We start from the raw sequence: 23,230 nt of genomic DNA on the forward strand, positions 1-23,230 counted from the left end.
CAGAAAATATTGAATACATTGGCCATGCTGTCATCCAGCATGACTTCTGCCATGTTCAAAACAACTGGGAATTCGGAACTGGGAAATCTCCGACTTCATTGAGTTCAAAAGAAAACTGGGAACTCAGATAAAACTAGCTCTGACTGGGAAAATATTTTGAATGGTCATCCAACTCGGAATTCCAAGTCGCCACCTTCCTGTTCAAGTGAGCACAGCTCAACAAGGTGAGTCCAAAAATGTCTTGTATAAATGATGGAAAATGCCAGGGAGATATGTAAACTGTAGCTAAGAAAGTAATACTAAGTGTATGTTGTGTAGTAATCTTTTAGTAGCCCATCTGCCTCACCCTAATAATTTGGTCACTTTCCCCTTCATAATTTAGCCTGCTGTTCTGACATGGTGGTGCACATGTATCCTATAGCCTTTTTTAGAGCAATCATTGAATATTGTAAGAGCTTTCATTGTCTGCTTATATCCCCTTTATTTATCCTACGGGTCTGACTTGGTGTGCAGAGAGAATACTGTAAGAACAGCCCATATTCTGAATTATGTTGCTGTACATTTCAAAAGTGCTGAACAAAGTTATATTGACTACGTCCGTCCTATGCGCTCGTCGTCCCCTTATGTCATAGTTTGTACATCTCAATTGTCAGTGGAAACCACATTTGTTAAAGCAAGTCAGCCATATCAGCTGTTTTTTTTATGGCAGTAAATTAGGCTGAATTAACTGTTTCGTTGCCAGAAGGCTCTGCTGATAACCAGGTATAGCAGGGGTAAGGATTCACTCCATGGTGCTGAAAAGAAAGGTCTGCTGTTGGGACAGCTTTATGTAGGCCCTAACAGGTTGTGGGCACAGTTTGTCACCGTTATAGTGCAATTAGTGTATTGTTTAGTATTGTGGCTTTGCTGGCATTCATCTAAGATTATATTATTTTTGTTATCCCACCAAGATTTACATGCTAAAATCGCCACTGATCTTGAAGTACAGTTCTACACAGAGTAGACTATGGTCTTACGTCATTGTAATTACATTATTATATTAATATGCACACAAGAATTGGGTTATTGTCTTAAGTGGGATATTTTATAACAGACAATGAGAAGAGAAAAGAAAGCAACTCAGACATTTTTGGGGGGTTCAGTTGAAAGCTCCAACTAATTTGTTTTTGAAACTCCAACTCATCAATGAGTCATTTGCCAATTTACTGTAAAAGTCCATTAACATATCCGGTAATCAACAACAAAATATTTTTTTATTGAATTTAATATTTTATACTTATTTATGTGATAGTTGGGAATTTGAGAGCTACCTCAAAAACTTTTAAACTTTACCACAGAGTTTCTAAACCCAGAAGCGCAACATCGCGAGACTTCCGGGAACGCTTTTGAAGCAGACCAGTCCGGGGTTTGGGGTTAGAGATGTCAATGAGAGAAGTGAAACATTAAAATCAAATCAAATTGTATTAGTCACACACATATTTAGCAGATGTTATTGCGGCTATAGTGAAATGCTTGTGCTCCTAGCGCCAACAGTGCAGTAATATCTAACAATTCTCAACAATACACACAATCTAAAAGTTAAATAATGGAATTTAAGAAATATATAAATATTAGGACAAGCAATGTCGGAGTGGCATTGACTAAAATACAGTAGAATAGAATACAGTATATACATATGAAATGAGTAAAGCAGTATGTAAACATTATTAAAGTGGCCAGTGATTCCATGTCTATGTATATAGGGAAGAAGCCTCTAAAGGATATCCTTGATTATCTTTTTGGCCTTCCTGTGTCATCGGGTGCTGTAGGTGTTCTGGAGTGCAGGCAGCGTGCCCCCGGTGATGCATTGGGCAGACTGCACCACCCTCTGGAGAGCCTTGCGGTTGCGGGCTAGATGCAGAGATGCCATGTCTGTCTGTGCCATCTTACTAAAATTTCTTAGTTGTTAATTTTCTCGAAATCTAAAGGCACGACCTAGATTCGAGCCAATATATTAAGTAGTGGAACGTGTTATTATTACAACCTCGTGAAAGTGACAAACTGACACGTTTTTCATTTTCGTCAAAAACAACTTGATATCGACAGCTGCTTTTGAGGTGACGGCTTGCACATGCGCAGTTCGGCGCGAGATGACCGTTGGACGTGTGTCTGCTCATGAGTTTAGCTAGCCAACGTCGCCATGACATCGACTAAAAGCTATATCGGACATTTCTATTAGAGAAGCAGTTTCTGCTTATCTTCATACTGTACTGTCTTTGATTTGACTGCGTTTTCATTGGACAGAGCCGGGGACCGGATGACAGCTGGGGCAGGTTGGCGGGTGCGGGTACACACCACCACTGGATTTGACAGCCAACAGTACAGTACACTTTTAGGAAACTAGCTAGCTAGCAGTTTTAGATGTCGGATCAGTAGCTGGTCAATTCAGAAGTTAGATAGCTAACGTTACTAAGTTGACTTGAAACATACAACTGTTGAATAACGACAGTATTGATACGTTTGTAGGTAAACGGCGAGAATGTTGGTCCCTGCGGGATGATGATGAAAAAGAGACTGTGGCGAGTTGTGACAGTGTGCCTACTTGTGTTTTTACCGTGTTGGTAAGTTAAGCCTTACAGTACTTTCACACCAAGAAAGATATTTTGCATCACTTAGTAACGTTATTCAAAAGTCGTTCGAGGAGATGCTAAAATAATGAACTACAAAATCATAACGTTAACTAGCTTGCTGCTAGCTAGTTTGTTTAGTGGTAGCTAGCCACTCGCTGGTAAGTTAACGTAGCTCTATACTATACAGTAGCTAGCTACTGTAGCTAGTTTAGTCGACTCGTCTGAGATGTCAAATGCAGTTTGCCAGTTACTATACCTAACTAGCTCAATTCAACGGTTCATTTTTCCGTGTTATTGTTTTGTTTTCAGTGTCATTAGCTAGTTAGCTATCCAATTCAGGGTATGTCAACGTTCCATCAAATGCCGCCCTCACCCTGCCTCACCATCCATCAACATTGCAACAAACATGGAACCATTAGTTACATCAACAACACCCCTATAAAATACTGAATAGGACAGATTTAAAAAATAGATTTAAAAAATAATAAAAAATAGATCAAGTCAAAAAACTGGCACTGCATTGTATGCCATTGCTTTGCTGGGTTGTTGCACGGCCAGTATTGAGCCTGAGGGCATGTGTTCTGTTCTGTGAAAGACCGGATTTGACTCTTCAGCTCTTGAGGGGATTACAGCCCACTTAACGTTAGTCAGTCAGCTAGCAGGCTCGCTGCGATTAGGTCTTGACCCCTGGCTGTGAATCCGTTGACACGGTCCATCCAGAGGTGCTTATGGAGAAGAACGCACCAAGTTTACTTTAACTACACATCAATGCTACATTCATACTCAGTCAGATATTTAAATAGCCTGAAGACCTTTCGAGGAAAGGTCAAAGAACCTAGCCTGGTGTCTCACACGAAATGCTGCTCTGTCGTTCACTACGTACGTTACATGGTCAACAAGCCGGTTCCGACAGACATTTTAGCTTACAAATCGATTTGTGGAGAACATAGATTGAAATGGCTTGCATTGAGTGAGATACTCATGTGTCCGTGAGAATCAGGGCTGTCTCTTTTGCCTGTGTGAAGCAGGATGTGAAATGTGACACCACTTGAAGCTGATATGTCCCTCCTGCCATTTCATTCGGTCTTCTGACTGTCCAACTCCTGGCTTAACCTTACCTCACAGCCACTAACAACACATATACCTGGAATTCTTACATTGTAGCTCAGCAGGGGAGAGTGGTTTCGCCTCTGTAGTACATTTAGACAGGGCTTGACATTAACGCTTGTCTGCTTGCCTGGGGCAAGTAAAAAAATCACAATATGAAACCAGTTAGGCTACTCCGATCAGAATTGGATCAGTGTCCTCCCAATCTCTGCAGAGAGCGTCAGGGTATAATTATTGGAGGCCTGCATTGACAGGCACAAGTGGTCTTTCAATCATGCAGTTGCGAGATGCGTTTTTGAGATCAATGCATCATTTTTGGTCAGCAAGGAAAATCCTGGAAAAGTCATGGGTTACGCATCGCCTGTGTGTGCCTGTGGGCCTTGCCAGAGGGAAGAGAGGTAAGTAAAATAATGATAGTGTAGTTTGGCAGGCTATCTTGCTAGTTAACTATTTAGCTTTTAGCTTGTATTAATGTCATTATTGTGTCCAATGTCCTAAAAACCTTCCACCGGCACTTGTGCATAACCACAGTTGATACGGGTGCACAGTTGATACGGGTGCACAGTTGATACGGGTGCACAGTTGAAACCAATGCTGCATACTCTGGTTATAAAACCGTCTCTCAAGCGCTCAAAATTGGCTAGGATTCTCCGCTATTCAATACTGGCCATGTAATTCTGACAAAGTAAAAAAATTAATAATAATAATAATCTTCGAATAGCCTAATTGACACGTAACTCCTATGCTGTCAAGATCTCCCCTGAACACTGCATATTTTAACCTTACAAATAGATAAACATCTTAGTTAGCTACCTCTCCCACCGTAGCCATTTGATCCCTGGTTCACTGAATGAGGGAATTATTTTATAAAGACATAAAACATATTTGATTGTAATGTTGCAGGGTGACCAACTGTCCTCCAGGAGAGCTACTGGGTGTGCAGGCTTTTGCTACCATTCATGCTCGAACACACCACATTGTAAAATATCAGCGGCTCAACAGGACCTTGATACGCTGACTCTGGTGCGTTTTGAGCAGGGTTGGATCAAAAGCCTGCCACACCCAATTGCTCTCCAGCTGGAGGGTTGACGGACCGCGTGTTTTATACAGTGGCCTGTCAGTGCGGTATTTTACGTTATGGAGGGTTAAGTGTCTTTTTCGAGACCTCAACGGCAGGATATACTGTGTGATACATGGGATCAGAGACCAGCAGTCTTCCGTCGTCAATACCAGTGACGATAATGAGTGTTGTTTTGTGAAGGGGGTTCCGTGCATCATGCAACACAATTTTCAGTCACCTTTTTGGCCCGTGGTGGTAGACCTTTTTCTAGTTTTGGGATAAATGACTTGAGCTCAGTCCTACTTGTCCAAAGGATGTGGCCACAACATATCATTTCAAGCCCTGTTCAGAGATCAATTTATAGCCAATGATCTAAAAATAATGAATGAATTGATTTTAAACAACAACAACAAAAAGCACTTTCTGTTTGTCATAGACATGAAAGGCAAGTTCCTAACGAGTTCCGTTAGCCAAGCTAGAGCTGTGTGAGACGTTCACAGTGATGGGCGCGGACGTTTTGATCAAGAGACCTGTAGAAAGTGTGCACATTTTCTGTAACACTGAACATGCAAATATATAAATATTATAGTTATAGTCATTTTATAATTTGATTTATACTATATTTAGAAAGCATAAGTCACTTCAAGCCTCATTCATACAGTTTTGTTGAATAAGAAATACAACATCTAAAATATTTCATATTTTTATCATATTTCTACTGTTTACTTGGCAGGAATCTTGGCCCCAGCGATGTACTGGGCTGTACGCACTACCCTCTGTAGCGCCCTGCGGTCGCAGTCCGAGCAGTTGCCATACCAGGCGGTGACTCAACCAGTGCTCTCGATGGTGCAGGATTTTGAGGATCTGAGGACTCATGCCAAATCTTTTCATTCTCCTGAGGGGGAATAGGCATTGTCATGCCCTCTTCATGACTGTTTTGGTGTGTTTGGACCATGATAGTTTGTTGGTGATGTGGACACCAAGGAACTTGAAGCTCTCAACCTACTCCACTACAGCCCCTTCGATGGGAATGGGAGCGTGCTCGGCCCTCCTTTTTCCTGTAGTCCACAATCATCTCGTTTTGTCTTGATCACGTCGAGGGAGAGGTTATTGTCATGGCACCACACTGCCAGGTCTCTGACCTCCTTATAGGCTGTCTCATCTTTGTCAGTGATCAGGCCTACCACCGTTGTGTGGTCGGCAAACTTAATGATGGTGTTGGAGTCGTGCTTGGCCACACGGTCATGGGTGAACCGGGAGTACAGGAGGGGACAAAGCATGCACCCCTTAGGGGCCCCTGTGTTGAGGATCAGCGTGGCAGACGTGTTGTTACCACCTGGGGGCGGCCCGTCAGGAAGTCCAGGATCCAGTTGCAGCAGGAGGTGTTTATTCCCAGCTTAGTTTAGTGATGAGCTTTGAGAGCATTATGGTGTTGAACGCTGAGCTGTAGTCAAGGAACAGCATTCTCACGTAGGCATTCCTTTTGTCCAGGTGGGAAATGGCAGTGTGGAGTGCAATAGAGATTGCGTCATCTGTGGATCTGTTTGGGTGGTATGCACATTGGAGTGGGTCTAGGGTTTCTGGGATGATGGTGTTGATGTGAGCCATGACCAGCCTTTCAAAGCAGTTAATGATTACAGACATGAGTGCTACGGGTCGGTAGTTATTTAGGCAGGTTACCTTGGTGTTCTTGGGCACAGGGACTATGGTGGTCTGCTTGAAACACGTAGGTATTACAGACTCGGCCAGGGAGAGGTTGAAAATGTCAGTTAAGACACTTGCCAGTTGGTCAGCAGATGCTCGGATTTACATGTCCTTCCACGATCCATTCTGTTGTTAAAATGGTCACGCACTCTGATACATTATTCATTGTCTAGTGCCTTAAAATCAGCATGGCTTCTCAGGGGTTATATTAAGACTGTTGGCTATGAATTAAAAGGTAAACAAACACTGTACAGCTTACAGTATTTGTGTCTTACCAGACTCCAGTGGCCAAGCAGAGGTAGGTAACTTACTCTATTCACCTCACTACTAGACAATAGACTTTCTGTTGACAAGGCCAAGTTTGTGTTGAAGTATTTTGACACTGGAGCTTAAGACAATGACCTGTGTCCCCAGTAGAAATGTGACATTGTTGTTAGTGGAACTATTTAAAGCCTTGTTATGACTGACTGGTGATCTCTGTTGTCCCATGCCAGGATGAACAGGACAGCTGTGACATTGACTTGTCCGTTTCCCTGTCACACCGTCAGACTGTCAACAGACAGCATGCAGTTGTCATTTTCTCTGTGCAGCCACATGGTTTTAGGTTTTGACTTTGACCTCCAGCTTGGCCAGCCCCCCACAGTGATAAGATAAAATGTGTCTCTCTCGCAGTGTCAGCCACCTGGTCGCTCCCAATATCACCTCTCTCAGCTCTGACTGCTGGGTAGTAGCCCCCTCTGATTGCCCATGACTCATTCATGGATTCTTTTGAAATCAAGTTGTTTTCCTTCTGATTAAGGCTTGTCCTTGTTGGTATAGTAAACATAGTGACTCTAGGTTACAGGATATTGCCACATCTTAACAGGATTCGGGGTCAATTTAATCTAAATGAAGCCGTTTCAGGGAGTAAACTGAAATTCCAATTCCACTTTTCCCATTACTCTCATCTCTTCTAACTCGAACTCAACTCCCCTTGCCCATAACAATAACACTGATGTCTTCTCCTGTGTTTCCCCAGGCACCCCACTCAGTATGTTGGCTGCACAGAGCAGCCCCCAGAGGCTCGGAGCATGCCTGCACCTGCTCAGGACAGCAGTGGAGAGGAAGACCCAGGCGACAAGTCCCATCACAGGGTACATAACCTGCCCCACCTGTTGGACCATGAGATGTTTTCATTCTCTTTCTACATACCTAATATAACCAACTTTCCTGTTGACACAGGTTTCTTTTAATGTTGGATAAAACAGCAACAAATGTTTCCTTCCTGTCCCATCTGTCAGGGTGTTGTTCAGGTAGAGGAGGGCTGGGGGTCACAGTATGTCCAGTACCTATCTGAAGAGGAGGCGCTGCCAGAGGGAGAGGAGGTGGATACACAGCAGCAGGGCCTAGAGGAGGAGGATGAGGAGGAGGCGGCGGAGACTCCAGGCACAGAGGTGGACGACAATGAGCATGTCAAGGTATTTGTTTGGTTTATTTAGATCCCCCACATAGCTGTTACAACCTACTGCTCCTGGGGTCCACAAGGTACTGCAATGATGAATCCTAACGACTAGGCCTGAAAAACTACTCCACCCTGGCTTGCTTACTAGATGTGAAAGCAGACGTGTCTCTCTCTCTCTCTCTCTTTAGTGTAAGTGCAGATTGAGACTTGGATGCTGTCCGTCAGACCTATTGATCAGACATTTTGATTGTTCCTGAAATCTTTTTAGCGTAAAAGGTTATACATCACGTACGGCTCAGGCAGGTGGGTGGTTGTCGTGGGCCATCAATACTAAGTTCGGTGTTTTAGTGCCGTGATGATGTTTCCCAGACGTTGGACCTGGAGGATTCTGTAGCAGAGAAGGAGCAAGAGACAGCACGGCCAGAGGCCCGGCCAGAGGCTGAGCAGCCACCTCCAGAGGCTGTTGTCACCCAAGAGCAGAAGCCAACCCCCGCCTCTGACCTTTCCCCTCCACCATCTGCCACTGCCCTCAACCCCATCCCCGAAGACCCCTCCAGCACCCCTAGCTCATCCTCTAGTGTACCAGAGGAAATTGTGTCTGATGTCCCTTTGTCAGAATCCAGCGACGCTGATCTGGCCATAGCCGACTGTGAAGCTGGAGAAACCAACCCCTTTGACGGCACCCTCACCAGGTCAGTGTAACGGAGGTGCTCCCGGGGTGAGTAGCCTTACCTCAGGACTGAACCCAGAGAGCTAATGGCTAGGCTTAAATCAGCAGGTTAAGACAGTCAAGTGGTGCTCAGGTTCGTACCCATTTTTTGAATGTAGGCTCTCTTTCTATTGTCCCCCTATTTAGTCTTCCCGTTGTCCTGGAGAACACATCCAATGCCCTGGGAAAGGGCACCAAGACTGACATAGACCCCCCTCCGGCCCAGGCAGGTCAGGCCTTAGTGGGGCTGGCTCAGGGGGCCAACGCCTCCCACATGCTCAAAGAACAGGTAGAGAAACACCAACATTTGTAGCATGGCCATAACGTTTTCTGATGCTGATAGTCCCAAAAGTAACAACCTCCAAGCTTAATAATCCCGACCTCAAAGGAAAGTATTTGTGACACACAGACAGTATGTATTTGACCCAGCTCTGATGCTTGTCTGTTGACTGCTCCTCTTAGGGCTTGAACTCACACATCGCCACAGAGACCGTTCCCAGCGTGGCAACCAAGGACCCGGAGGACAACCCCACCTTTGACGAGTGGAAGAAGAAAATGATGGAGGTGGAGACAGAGAAGAGTAAGATAGATGGTGTTCTTGGCCCTTCTCAGTCACTCAATCAATTACTGGTTTTGATTAAAAAGTCTATCTCTCTTCATAGCTCAGGCCACTCATACCTCCACCAACAGCGGCTCCCACGCTGTAAAGAAGGTGCAAAAGAACTTCAACAACTATGCATCGGTGGAGTGTGGGGCAAAGATCCTGGGTTCTAACCCAGAGGCTAAGGTATCTATTTCAAACTGTCACCCTCCAAACCTATCTAAAATAGAGATGTTTAGCTTTGCAGATTTTGATGGAAGGATCTTTGTTTCTCAGAGCACTTCGGCCATATTAATGGAGAGCATGGATCATTACATGTTAAATCCCTGCAGCAACAAGATCTGGTGAGTGTGTGTGTGTGTCTAGATCCCTGTAAGAGTTCATGTGTTTCTGTCGCTCAAAAATGTCTTCTGTCCTTATCCTTATACTTCCTGTAAAACCTCCCTGTTGCTTTTCCCCTTTATAACCACAGGTAGAACAACATCCACTACTCTACTCACCACCTACTGTATCCTCATCCTTCAACATCCTCTTTCTTTCTCTCATTCTTTCTCTTTTCTCTCTCTCCTTTTCTTTCTTTTTCTTTTTTTCTTTCTTTCTTCTTCAGGTTCATCATCGAGCTGTGTGATCCCATCCAGGTGAAGCAGTTGGACATCGCTAACTTTGAGCTCTTCTCTTCCACACCCAAAGACTTCCTGGTCTCCATCAGTGACAGGTTTGACCTGGGTCATGTTCATTAAAGCTGGTGTCCTTAAATTGGTGAAACTGCCATGTCCGTTCGGGATATTACAACAAAGAAGTTACTGCAAATAACGAACCCTGTTTTTTAGCCCCCCCCCCCCCCCCTTGGACATCATTGCACGCGTGATAGAACAGCAGAATATGTTCCGCCATAAAAAAAAATATCACGCTACCGGAGGCTCCTCTCCTCCGTTTCTCAGTTTCAACAACAAAACAATTACATTTTTATACCGTTTAGAAACTGAAACAAAAATAAGTGCTGTTTTTTTTTCTCTCTGTATTAGTCAGTTTTCTTCTTTTTGGTGCCTAATGAACACGACCTCAATGGGAATGTCTCGTTCTCATATCTTTTAATCTGTCATTTGATACTGAACATCATAAATGCTACAAACAGAAACAGTCACTACTACTGCACTAAGGATAGATCAGTAGGTTGAATTATGTTGGATGATGCTCCGTCAGGTACCCAACCAACAAGTGGGTGAAGCGGGGAACTTTTCATGCTCGGGACGAGCGCACTGTTCAGAGTTTCCCTCTGGATGAGCATCTGTATACCAAATATGTCAAGGTGTGTATGGCGTCCTCGTGTTCCTTCTCTACTCCCACTCTACTCTTTCAGTTTTTTGGTGGGAAAGAGGTACTCTGAATGGGACTTCTTATTTAAATTAAAAGAAAAGATAATCAATACTAGAGTATCCCCCACTTTACTCAAATCCTGCAGGCCTGTGTATGTATGCTGGTCCTCTCATTCTAGAGTAATAGTTTACAATTATACAACGGGTGGGTCTAATCCTGAATGCTGATTGGTTAAAACCGCATTCCAGCCCGGTGTCTATTCCACAAGTTACCACCGGCCAAATCTATGACGCTGAAATTCATTTTTAATCTGTCCCACTGTCTCATCAGCCCAGCCAGGCAATTTATAAACTTGATCTCCACTATAAAAAGCATCTAGAAATGATCTCACATTTCTTTTAGACTAACAGTTCATTTTCAACAGCGGAGATTTGTATAAACCTCGCTGTTTTTCTCGTATTTAATCTGATGCTTCTGTACCTCTTCTCCGGGGACTGGAGCAGGAACCAGCATTCATACACTCGGTCCTGTTTTAAATGCATGTCTGCATGTTTCTTCCTGTAATTATTTGTTTCTCTTCTCTTGTTTCTCCTGCTTCAGATGTTCACCAAGTACATAAAGGTTAGCCCATTTCTCACATAGAGGTGATCGGTCTGTGGAGGAGCATGTAGATAGTGGAGGGAATGGAAGGGCTTTGGTGTTAGTCACAATGCTAACAATAGGAGAAGCTTGCGAACTGATCAGCCCTAGCTTACTGCAGGCCAGGTAGCACAGAATCTATACAATCTGGACCAAGCCAATCAAAATATATTTGTAATTATCATTCATCTAGTCATGTCACTCATGAGAATTCCATATAATTTTTACTGTAGAGAAGCCCATCCTTTAGGGCAAGGATGTTTGATCACAGCTTCAAAGTGCGAAAGCTTGTCTGTCACCCAGAAAGCATCAACGTTAACAACTTACCTGTGGAATTTGACTATTTGTCCCACGATTTCAATGAGAATTTGACCACCGGCCAAATCCCACCATGCGCCGATGCCTGTTTCCTGGATATAAATGATGTCTTTGTTTCATCGCAGGTGGAGCTGGTCTCTCACCATGGATCTGAACACTTCTGCCCTCTCAGTCTCGTAAGGTAATGAATAGAAAACACTGAATTAATGGAACATTTTAAAAGGTAATTGGGAAAATCTCAGATAATATAAAAATAACATATAGCTAGCTGTAAAAAGCATATATTTACTGAATCCACAGGTATTGTACAGTAATGTTTGCCAATGGATACCATCAAGCTGAAGATAGTGTTGGGTGGGGGGGTTTAAGTAATAGAGTAGGAGTGGTAAAAATGTGCCCCTAGTCACCCCTCCTAAACCAGTTGGTAAGGCTGAGCCGAGGGGACTTTTGCATCTGGGACTGCTCTTCTAGTGCTGTTGAACTTAGCTCTCTCCAACACCATAGAAATAAGCTGCCTTTTGTCAGGGGCACTGGGGGGCAGCTCTGGCCGTCAGAGATTGCAGAACATTATCTCTTCAAAAAAGTACAGCCAACCAATCACCGACATAGTTTTTCTCCTATAGAGGCATGAATGGTTGTAAAAAATATATAAACTCAGCAAAAAAAGAAACGTCCCTTTTTCAGGACCCTGTCTTTCAAAGATAATTAGTAAAAATCCAAATAACTTCACAGATCTTCATTGTAAAGGGTTTTAAACACTGTTTCCCATGCTTAAACAATTAATGAACATGCACCTGCTTACAGACGGTAGGCAATTAAGGTCACAGTTATGAAAACTTAGGACACTAAAGAGGCCTTTCTACTGACTCTGAAAAACACCAAAAGAAAGATGTCCAGGGTCCCTGCTCATCTGCGTGAACGTGCCTTAGGCATGCTGCAAGGAGGCATGAGGACTGCAGATGTGGCCAGTGCAATAAATTGCAATGTCCGTACTGTGAGACGCCTAAGACAGCGCTACAGGGAGACAGGACGGACAGCTGATTGTCCTTGCAGTGGCAGACCATGTGTAACAACACCTGCACAGGATCGGTACATCCGAACATCACACCTGCGGGACAGGTACAGGATGGCAACAACAACTGCCCGAGTTACACCAGGAAGGCACAATCCCTCCATCAGTGCTCAGACTGTCCGCAATAGGCTGAGAGAGGCTGGACTGAGGGCTTGTAGGCCTGTTGTAAGGCAGGTCCTCACCAGACATCACTGACAACAATGTTGCCTATTGGCACAAAGCCACCATTGCTGGACCAGACAGGTCTGGCAAAAAGTGCTCTTCACTGACAAGTCGCAGTTTTGTCTCACCAGGGGTGATGGTCGGATTCGCGTTTATCGTCAAAGGAATGAGCGTTACACTGAGGCCTGTATTCTGGAGCGGGATCGATTTGGAGGTGGACATGACCCTCCAGCATGACAATGCCACCAGCCATACTGCTCATTCTGTGCGTGATTTCCTGCAAGACTAGAAAACAAATGTCAGTGTTCTGCCATGGCCAGCGAAGAGCCCGGATCTCAATCCCATTGAGCACGTCTGGGACCTGTTGGATCGGAGGGTGAGGGCTAGGGCAATTCCCCCCAGAAATGTCCGGGAACTTGTAGGTGCCTTGGTGTGGAAGAGTAGGGTAACATCTCACAGCAAGAACTGGCAAATCTGATGCAGTCCATCAGGAGGAGATGCACTGCAGTACTTAATGCAGCTGGTGGCCACACCAGATACTGACTGTTACTTTTGATTTTGACCCTCCCTTTGTTCAGGGACACATTATTTCATTTCTGTTAGTCACATGTGGAACTTGTTTAGTTCATGTCTCAGTTGTTGAATCTTATGTTCATACAAACATTTACACACGTTAAGTTTGCTGAAAATGAACACAGTTGGCAGTGAGAGGACATTTATTTTTTTGCTGAGTTGAAATAAAACATTTTTTTTAAAGGAAACTGGAAAATAATGTACCAAATCCAATCACTAGGGAGCATAGGGGGTCATTATTGTAAGGGACCAAAGACTCAACCACGCATACACCCTTGATAATGACTACATTTACATTTTATTCAGAATGACTTAGTGCATTCATCTTAAAGTAGCTAGGTGAGACAAGCACATATCACAGTCATAGTAAGTACTGTGGGATTTGTAGTATTTCCAAGTCCCAGTTGGATGGTAGCTACCCTGCAAGACTTGAAAACCTTTTTGGTTTGAAACCTTTTCCTTTAGGATTCTTAAAATAACCTTAACTATTATTCAACCTACTTGGTGTGTTGTTACTGGGCTACTGGCGTCGCTCTGTCTTCCCTCTAGTGGCTCCTCGAGAGTGTAACAGCTCTTCACCAATATGGCCACCAGTCAATGTAGGCCATTCTTTGGCAATCCTCAATCTCATTCAAAAACACAACTATGTGAGATGGCTTAGAGCGGTTTCTCTCCGCTCTGTTGAAGGGTGTTTGGAACGAGTATGGTGGAGGAGTACGAGGAGATCGCTGACCCCCTGGACAGACCAGAAGACCAGGATGGCGACCAGGATGACCACCTCGGTGAGAGGAGAGCCTCCTCTTCTACAGTAGCTTGAATACCTGTCAATCACAATCACTGTGACAGTGAATGCTAGATAAGATATGACACATTGACCAATGGTCATTTATATGTTACATGTACAAAATAACAGTTTCACTTTCATGAGGAGAACCTGGTGTAATATAATGTGAACGTCTGAAGTCCCGAAGCGACTCTACTGCAGGTTTTATTCGTACATGTTACCGCTCACCTTTTGAACTGTTTGGATGACTGATGTTGGTAAGTGTAGTGTTATCGCTCTGCTGTGTGACCCTCAGATTATCCTCCTGGATATGTCCCTGTAGAGGACGAGGCGTCTAATGACCTCATAGGATCAGCCAAGGGTGAGTTTACCGACACCGTACAGCCAGCTAAATATCCTGTTACACCAGTCGCACAAATGTGGTATCAAACTGCACATCAATATTGAAAGAATGTGATGTGTCATACTTGAGTCGCTCTCCTTTGGCGATGCCAATGTGGAGATGGATTCAGTGACTGGGATAAGTATTCACTGTCCTGTTGTTCCAGATGTCATTCTGAACATGGTGAACAACATTAAAGTCAACGTGCTGGGAGGAGGACCAGGGGAAGGGAACTTCTCAGGCCAGGCAGTGAACATGACTGCCAGTGAATCTTCATCTGACCCCGACACCACCTCCGCCGTCAGCCCTGTGTAAGTACCAGCCAACCAATCACTTCTTCACCTAGTCTTTTACTGTATCTACACGTACAATTATCTCACACATCTTGTCATTTTAAAACTTTTATAAAATTTTTTAAGCAATGACATTTACCAGGATAAATTAGAGGCAACTCTGTCATTAGTAAGACTCCTTCGAGTCTTGCATCTTTCTGCCTAGCATGTACTGTGCTTGGATGTGCATGATAATGTTGTTTTGCCGCTGTAGTAGCTTATGTCCCCGTCTCTCTGTCCCAGGCCTGACACTGTAGGCGTTGAACAGTCTGAGGTACCAGAACACCCTGTCACTACCACAGAGGATCACACACCAGAGCCCCCTACTCCAGAACCCCCTGTCACAGAGGAACCCAAACTAAAGAATCTAACTGTGGAGGAGCCGGTTGTGACTCCTATAGAGGAGGGGGAGGTCCAGTCCATAGTTACCATGCTGGAGGAGGAAGAGGAGGAGAAGGAAGAGGAAGGGAGGGACAGAGATGTGCACCATTGCCCTGGCCTCCGACAGCAAGAAAGCCTTGACTACTGTGGCCCGTCTTCCTCCTATCCTTGCTCCTGCTCAGCCTCCTTCCAGGAGTACCTCCTCCATCAGTGTTACGTTCAAAGGAACTGCACCAGCCAGGAGAGGGAGCCAGAGGCACCCCCAGTCCTAGGAACCAGCATCACCCCGTCACAGCATCTCACCATCTCCCCCACGGCCACTCAGACCCCACAGCAGCCCCACACTCTGGGGGAACAGCCTCAGGAGAGAGAAGCCAGCTCTGCCCTCGGGGAGAGGGCAGCAAGTCCCACTCAAGCCCCACCACACCTTCCATGGGTTGAGACGGAGGCAGTGGGAGAGAGAGAGCCCAGCACTGAGCTGCCCCACCTGGAGCCCAGCCAGACCTCCATCCTGTCCAGGCCCAGCTCCACCGACATTGCCAGCTCTGCCACTAGGCCCACCCCTACCATGGAGCCTTCCCACCAGGCCTCCTCGAAAGACCTGCCCGGGCAGAAGCAGCCCGCCACTGGGGCAGAGAAGAACCGGGAGGTGCAGCAGGAGGAGAACAGACGGCCTTTTCCCACTGTCGTCACCACCACCTCCTCCAGCCCCAGTGGCCCACTAGAGCAGAGTTGGAGAGCCCCTGTAGAGAGGCCCTGTCCGGACGTCCAGCCTGCCAAACAAGACATCCCGGTCATCCACACCCCACATGTGCCCGATCCCCTCCCCCCTGTCTCCACCCCCACAGAGCAGCAGCAGCAGCCTCCCGCCCCCACAGCTGAACCAGAGAGTGCTGCTGGCAGTGGCAACACTACTCCTGGGGAGTCCCGCTCTGTCCCCGTCGTGGTTAATACAGAACCCCCCTCGCGTGGCCAGGCTGTCGCAACAGAAACCAAGGGGGAAGCGGAGCTTGTGGAGGACATCCTCTTCACCTCGTCGCCCAATGGCAACGGTCAGCAGCTGCTTCCCCCACCCTCCCCCTCAGACTTCTACGCAGAGCTCCACAAACCCACGGAACAGGCGAACGGGAACCCGATGCACGGCTCCACCAGCCAGAAGGAATCTGTGTTCATGAGGCTCAACAACCGCATCAAGGCCCTGGAGATGAACATGTCGCTGAGCGGACGCTACCTGGAGCAGCTCAGTCAGAGGTATGGGCCCTCTGAGGTTGATGGCTCGTACTAAGCATTGTGCATCATCCAGTCAGCCTTTGTTAAAATGTCCAATGTCAAACAGTGAAACGCTGTTGAAATGACCAGTGCTTTCAATTCCATTTGAACACAGTCAGTCCGTTGAAGGTTTAGATGGTGATGTTTTGTCATTGTATTGAAGGTACCGAAGGCAGATGGAAGAGATGCAGAGGGCTTTCAACAAAACCATCATCAAACTGCAGAACACATCCAGGATCGCAGAGGAGCAGGTGCGTAGTGGAGGGCCACCTTCAATGTGTTTGTATAGAGTGTTACATACTACGCAGCCCATCTTAAGATGGAATCTCGCACCGTTTTGGCCTTTTGAATAATGACAATGTCGCATGAAAGGCTCTGGTTGGATGTTAATCAATCAAAAATCAAGCTGTGATTGGCAATGTATGGGAATGTGGCTTGTGAGAGTGTTTGTGATTGGCCCAACTCATTAGTTTCCTGGATCCCTATAGGACCAGAGACAGACTGAGTCCATCCAGTCGTTGCAGGGCCAGCTGGAAGACATCACACAGCTGGTTCTCAACCTGTCTGTCGGAGTCAGTCAGCTGCAGAGCCAGGTAGATACTGCATACCTAACCTAGCCTATTGAATACAGCAGGGTTGGGGTCAATTTCAAGTCAGTCAATTTGGTAATTAAACAAGTCCTATTCTTCATTGCTTTTGAACAAGGAAGTTTGGCCTCCTGAATTGACATGGAATGGATCCCAAACCTGGAACGCAGCAGTATTCAAATGAATTCTATATTTCTTTAAAGTCTTTACCAACCCACACCACATGGCTGCACTATGTTAGTTTTGCTCTGCCTATGTTGTAGGTGTCTGAAAGGCAGAGTTACCTCCTGCTGTGTCTGGTGTTGTGTTTGTTCCTGGGGTTGCTGCTGTGTGTCCAGCACAGTCGCATGTCTGCCATTGATCCTCCCTCCACAGACCCCGCGCCTCCTATACCCAAGAGCTACAGCTACTGCTGCCCAGAGAGGTATCTACACTAGGGGGGACACACACCATTGTTTGTGCTTATGTACTGCTTACGAATGTGTTATGAAGTCCTAATAAAGGTACTCTTGAACTGGAGTTGTCCCATCCAAGGGACACCACACATTCGCCCGCACATTGTGTCATCAGGATACTGTGTTTAAGTCTTGTCCTAATCAAACTAACACATCTGTTCCTCTCAGGCGTTTCTGGGAATATGAAGACATGAGCTTGAAGAGAGGAATGTCATATCCTCTCCTGCACTCGGGCTCCTTCCAGGTACCCACCACTGAAGGCAAGTTTACCTATGACTATGTTGTGTGTAGTGTTCTCCCTTGTGATTTCTTTGTTGCTGGTGAATATAAATATATCTTGACTTTGTCATTTTATATTTATGATAGTTTTTGTTTTGCTGATTGATTAATATTGTTTCAATAGTAAAAAAAGTTATTTACTTGGTTTCCTCCTTGTGCTCGCAGGTCCAGAGTCACCGCACACTGTTGAACCATTGAGTTTTCTACCAGCTAATAAAAAGGTATGGATGGAATAGTGTCCCTATCTCAAGGAACGTCTCTCTCTCATACTCTCAGAGTATAACTGTCTTACGAACATGATGTCTCATCGCCAACCTCGACAAGTCAAATCTCCCGCTCCTCAACCTTTCCACCCTCTGTCCCCAACCCTTCTCCCTCTGCAGAAGAAACGGAGTAAGATGAAGACCGTGGAAACCTTGAAATGCACTGCACTCTGCGCTCCTCTGCTTGCTCACGGAGCACCTGTATGTAACAGTGGCACCACAGACCCTACACCCCGCATGGGGCGTCTCAGCCACCACGCCTTCATGGACCCCCCTTCCGGGGGCAGTTCAGAGAGCTCCTCCCAGTCGGACGAGCCCTCCTTATGCGGCCTTGCCGCCACCTCCTGCACTCGCCTCTGTGACGGCCTGCCCAGGAGCAGGGCAGAGAAGCGGGCGTTCAAGCGGCATCGCTCCAAGCCTGGGTGCGTGGTGGTGGAGGATCTCCTGCAGGCCCCGCAGAGAGATGCAACACCCTTAACCCCCACCCTGCAGGACCTCATGGGGGGAGGGAAGGAGCTGTCTGCAGGGATGTTGGGAGTGACTGCGCTCTGAGGTCCTGTCGGACCTAGACTAAACTCTCCTCGTGTCTGCTCCTCCTGAAAACAGACTCTGGAACAGTCACCCCCTGAAAGGAGGGACGTTGTCATCCTTTTATACACAGGAAGCTTTAGGTCAGGAATAAGACGATCCCTATTCGTCCACCTCCCAACCAGTATGTTATGTTCTGTCCATGTTCTCTGTTGAACCTTTGTCAGGCTCTGATGTTTCTTTCTTGCTTTGACCAATGGGAAAAAAAATATATTTTCCATCTGTCCTTCAAAATGTTGTTTTTCGTTGTTGTAAATACTTTCAACCCTACAGCTGCGCTATGTAACAATCAAACCTGCAAATAATAGCCAATGTCAATGATGGGCTAAAGGAATATTTAAAAAATATATATATATATATAGTTTTGAAGATGCTTTTACTGAGGAGTGGCCGGGCTAGACACATCGTTCATAGAAACAGTAGTGTCTTCCTGTACTGTATCCAGATCGATTCTCATTCTCTGAAGTTGAAACCTTTTTACAACTGTTATGCTTTTACCAGCCCAGCTGCTGCTTTTACAGTACACAGGGATGCAAGACCGCCTACACTGAACAAAAATGTCAACGCAGCATGCCACAAAGATTTCTGAGTTACAATTCATGTGAGTAAATCAGTCAATTTAAATCAATTCATTAGGCTCTAATGGATTTCACATGACTGGATATACAGATATGCATCTATTGGTCACAGATGCAGTACCAGTCAAAAGTTTGGACACCTACCTTTTCAAGGGTTTTTCCTATATTTCTACTGTTTTCTATATTGTAGAATAATGGTGAAGACATCAAAACTATGAAATAACACATATGGAAGCATGTAGTAATCAAAATATATTTTATATTTGAGATTCTTCAAAATGGCCACCCTTTGCCTTGATGACAGCTTTGCACACTCTTGGCATTTTCTCAACCAGCTTCATGACGTAGTCACCTGGAATGCATTTCAATTAACAGGTGTGCTGTTAATTTGTTGAATTTCTTTCCTTAATACGTTTGAGCCAATCAGTTGTGTTGTGACAAGGTAGGGGTGGTATACAGAAGATAGCCCTATTTGGTAAAAGACCAAGTCCATATTACAGCAGGAACAGCTCAAATAAGCAAATAGACACGACAGTCCATTACTTTAAGACATGAAGGTCAGTCAATACGGAAAATGTCAAGAAATGTGATTTATTTAGAATTCAAGGCACACTTAACCAGCATGGCTACCACAGCATTCTGCATTAATACGCCATCCTATCTGGTTTGCGCTTAGTGGGACTATCATATGTTTTTCAACAGGACAATGACCCAAAACATACCTCCAGGCTGTGAAGGGCTATTTGATCAAGAAGAAGAGTGATGGAGCGCTGCATCAGATGACCTGGTCTCTACAATCACCCAGTTGAGATTGTTTGAGATGAGTTGAACCGCAGAATGAAGGAAAAGCAGCCAACGAGTGCTCAACATATGTGGCAACTTCTTCAAGACTGTTGGAAAAGCATTCCAGGTGACTACCTCATGAATCTGGCTGAGAGAATGCCAAGACTGCAACGCTGTCATCAAGGCAAAGGGTGGCTACTTTGAAGAATCTAAAATGTAAGATATTTGATTTGTTTAACACTTTTTTTGTTACTACATGATTCCATATGTGTTATTTCATAGTTTTGATGTCTTCACTATTATTCTACAACGTAGAAAACAGTAAAATTATGAAAAACCCATGAATGAGTAGGTGTGTCCAAACTTTTCACTGGTACTGTATATACAGTGCATTCTGAAAGTATTCAGACCCCTTGACTTTTTCAACATTTGTTTAGTTACAGCCTTATTCTAAAAATGGATTCAATTCATTAGTTCCTCATCAATCTACGCACAATACCCCATAATGACAAAGCGAAAACAGGTTTTCAGAAAATAGAAATACCTAATTTACCTAAGTGTTCAACCCTTTGCTATGAGACTTGAAATTGAGCTCAGCTGCATCCTGTTTCCATTGATCGTCCTTGATGTTTCAACAACTTGATTGGAGTCCACTTGTGGTATATTCAATTGTTTGAAAAGGCACACACCTGTTTATATAAGGTCCCACAGTTGACTGTGCATGTCAGAGCAAAAACCAAGCCATGAGGTCGATGGAATTGTCCGTAGAGCTCCGAGACAGGATTGTGTCGAGGCACAGATCTGGGGAAGGGTACCAAAAACTGTCTGCCGCATTGAAGGTCCCCAAAAACACAGTGACCTCAATCATTCTTAAATGAAGTTTGGAACCACCAAGACTTGAGAGCTGGCTGCCCAGCCAAGCTGAGCAATCGGGGGGAGAATGGCCTTGGTCAGGGAGCTAACCAAGAGCCCAATGGTCACTCTGACAGAGTTCCATAGTTCCTCTGTGGGGATGGGAGAACCTTCCAGAAGGACAATCATCTCTGCAGCACTCCACCAATCAGGCCTTATGGTAGAGTTGCCAGACGGAAGCCCCTCTTCAGTAAAAGGCACATGACAGCCGGCTTGGAGTTTGCCAAAAGCCACCTAAAGGACTCTGACCATGAGAAACAAGATTCTCTGGTCTAATGAAACCAATATTGAACTCTTTGATCTGAATGCCAAGCGTCATGTCTGGAGGAAACCTGGCACCATCCCTACGGTGAAGCATGGTGGTAGCAGCATCGTGCTGTGGGGATGTTATTCAGCGGCAGGGACTGGGAGACTTGTCAGAATAGAGGGAATGATGAAGGGAGCAAGGTACAGAGAGATCCTTGATGGAAACCTGCTCCAGAGCGCTCAGGACCTCAGACGGGGGTGAAGGTTTACCTTCCAACAGGACAATGACCCTAAGCACACAGCCAAGACAATGCAGGAGTCTCTGAATGTCCTTGAGCCCGGACTTGAACCCCATCGAAACCTGAAAATAGCTTTGCAGCGACGCTCCCCATCCAACCTGACAGAGCTTGCGAGGATCTGCAGAGAAGAATGGGAGAAACTCCCCCAATACAGGTGTGCCAAGCGTCATACCCACGAAGACTGAAGGCTGTAATCGCTGCCAAAGGTGCTTCAACACATTTTTATTATACCTTTATTTAACCAGGCAAGTCAGTTAACACATTCTTATTTTCAATGACGGCCTGGGAACAGTGGGTTAACTACCTGTTCAGGGGCAGAACGACAGATTTGTACCTTGTCAGCTCAGGGGGTTGAACTCGCAACCTTCCGGTTACTTGTCCAACGCTCGAACCACTATGCTACGCTGCCGCCCCAAAGTGCTAGAGACAAAGTGCTAGAGTAAACTGTCTGAATACCTATGTAAATGTAATATTTTTTTTTATATGCACACAAAATACAACCTTTTTTTGCTTTGTCTTTATGGGGTATTGTGTATAGATTGAGGGATTTAAAAAAAAAATGTAACAAAATGGGGGGTCTGAATCTGTTTGAGAATGCTCTAAAGCAGTTAACATTTTACATTCTGATTCCTTCTTTTAATTGGGATTTATTCAACCTGTATGCAAATGCAGTTGCATTATTTTTACGCCATTCCATAGAATCCTGGGGTCATCGACTACACTTCTATTGATCATCATTAATTAATTTAGTTTAATTTCAAATTGATCCCAGAATGTAGTTTTTTTTTTTGTGGCTCTTTTTAGGGGAATCTGAAATGTGCAGATGGCAGTAGTAAGCGTGGTGATCAGATGAGCTCATATGTTTCTATTTTCTTAATTGTAGAAGATACAGGTGTAGATGGGCATAAAACATTATTTTGAGAATGTAATTTATATTATTTGAGTAGAAAGTGTACTCTCTTGCTTTTGGAGTATGTCTTCACCAGGCATCAATGAGGTTGTAATCAGACATTATATGTTGGAGAGCCTTTGGTTGCGTGCGGATTGTAGGTTGTCTTATTAGATGCGTCCTGCATGTCCGAAATGGTTTTCATGTCCGTCCCAACAACCAGTTAGAATCCAGTTAATTCTAACAATATGATGTTCAGTGAATCAAAAAAACAAACATAGGATCATATGTATTTGGATCATACATATGAATAAAGGCCATTTTATTTCCATTATGGCTACAGTTAAGGAAAGTGATTCTGCCTTTTTTATTATTCGCTTTTACCCAAGATGGTGATTTTGAGTTTCTTATGTGTCATCATGATTACACCTTTTAGTTTTGTTTGGGGCTGATGAAAAAAACAGCCAGTTTGTACAAATGGTTCTCTATTCTATTCGTCTTTTTGTAGCGGGTGTGTTTCTTGGAGCATTGCTGTGTCAATATGGTTTCATGCTAGGATATCAAGACTGCTGGAATGTTTGATAGGACAATTTAGTCCTTTCAAATTCCAAGAGAGAATAGTTAGCGTGGCTGTTTTTCAAAAAGGAATGTTGCGTTATATAATTGTTATCTTTAGTGTTGATAAGCCCATGGATTTGTAACAAAAAGCAGGACCCACACGGAAACTCATCCATTGGTTGTTTCCCACCCAGAAAGCCTTGCCTTTTATTTATATAATCATTTTTAGAAAACGGCTGTAACGTAACAACATTTGGAAAAAGTCAAGACCTTTAGGTTTTAAGTTATTAACTATCGTATAATAAAATAGTTTTCTTATTTTAATACAGAAAT

The 23,230-nt window shown here is 44.7% G+C and overlaps 1 protein-coding gene across 4 annotated transcripts; it reads left to right on the plus strand.

The window, feature by feature from the left end:
* The first annotated feature begins 2,134 nt into the window (after window positions 1–2,134).
* Window positions 2,135–18,977, plus strand: LOC109871757 (SUN domain-containing ossification factor). Of its 4 annotated transcripts, none has more exons than XM_031806739.1 (22): window positions 2,135–2,600; window positions 7,499–7,613; window positions 7,761–7,937; window positions 8,270–8,613; window positions 8,778–8,919; window positions 9,093–9,210; window positions 9,293–9,417; window positions 9,508–9,575; window positions 9,839–9,946; window positions 10,435–10,540; window positions 11,149–11,169; window positions 11,631–11,686; window positions 14,000–14,094; window positions 14,392–14,457; window positions 14,645–14,789; window positions 15,054–16,442; window positions 16,624–16,711; window positions 16,949–17,053; window positions 17,311–17,471; window positions 17,671–17,762; window positions 17,947–18,002; window positions 18,165–18,977. In XM_031806739.1, the coding sequence occupies exons 1-22, from the start codon at window positions 2,536–2,538 to the stop codon at window positions 18,594–18,596; spliced, it is 4,074 nt and encodes a 1,357-aa protein (XP_031662599.1). In that variant the 5' UTR covers window positions 2,135–2,535; the 3' UTR covers window positions 18,597–18,977. The 4 variants fall into 4 exon arrangements, with proteins under 4 accessions (XP_031662599.1, XP_031662600.1, XP_031662601.1 ...); XM_031806740.1 differs by having other exon boundaries at window positions 8,291–8,613; XM_031806741.1 differs by lacking the exon at window positions 11,149–11,169.
* The last annotated feature ends 4,253 nt before the right edge of the window (window positions 18,978–23,230 follow it).

The sequence above is a fragment of the Oncorhynchus kisutch genome, linkage group LG27 (assembly GCF_002021735.2).
Source record: "Oncorhynchus kisutch isolate 150728-3 linkage group LG27, Okis_V2, whole genome shotgun sequence".
Classification (NCBI taxonomy): Eukaryota; Metazoa; Chordata; class Actinopteri; order Salmoniformes; family Salmonidae; genus Oncorhynchus; species Oncorhynchus kisutch.

What these genes read in the sequence shown, in the direction of transcription:
- LOC109871757 (XM_031806739.1), top strand. Translation starts at nt 2,536, where the DNA reads ATGATGATGAAAAAGAGACTGTGGCGAGTTGTGACAGTGTGCCTACTT. An exon ending in ACGACAATGAGCATGTCAAG is followed by an intron (nt 7,938 to 8,269) that starts GTATTTGTTTGG and finishes TCGGTGTTTTAG; the next exon opens with TGCCGTGATGATGTTTCCCA. An exon ending in GGAGGTGGAGACAGAGAAGA is followed by an intron (nt 9,211 to 9,292) that starts GTAAGATAGATG and finishes CTCTCTTCATAG; the next exon opens with CTCAGGCCACTCATACCTCC.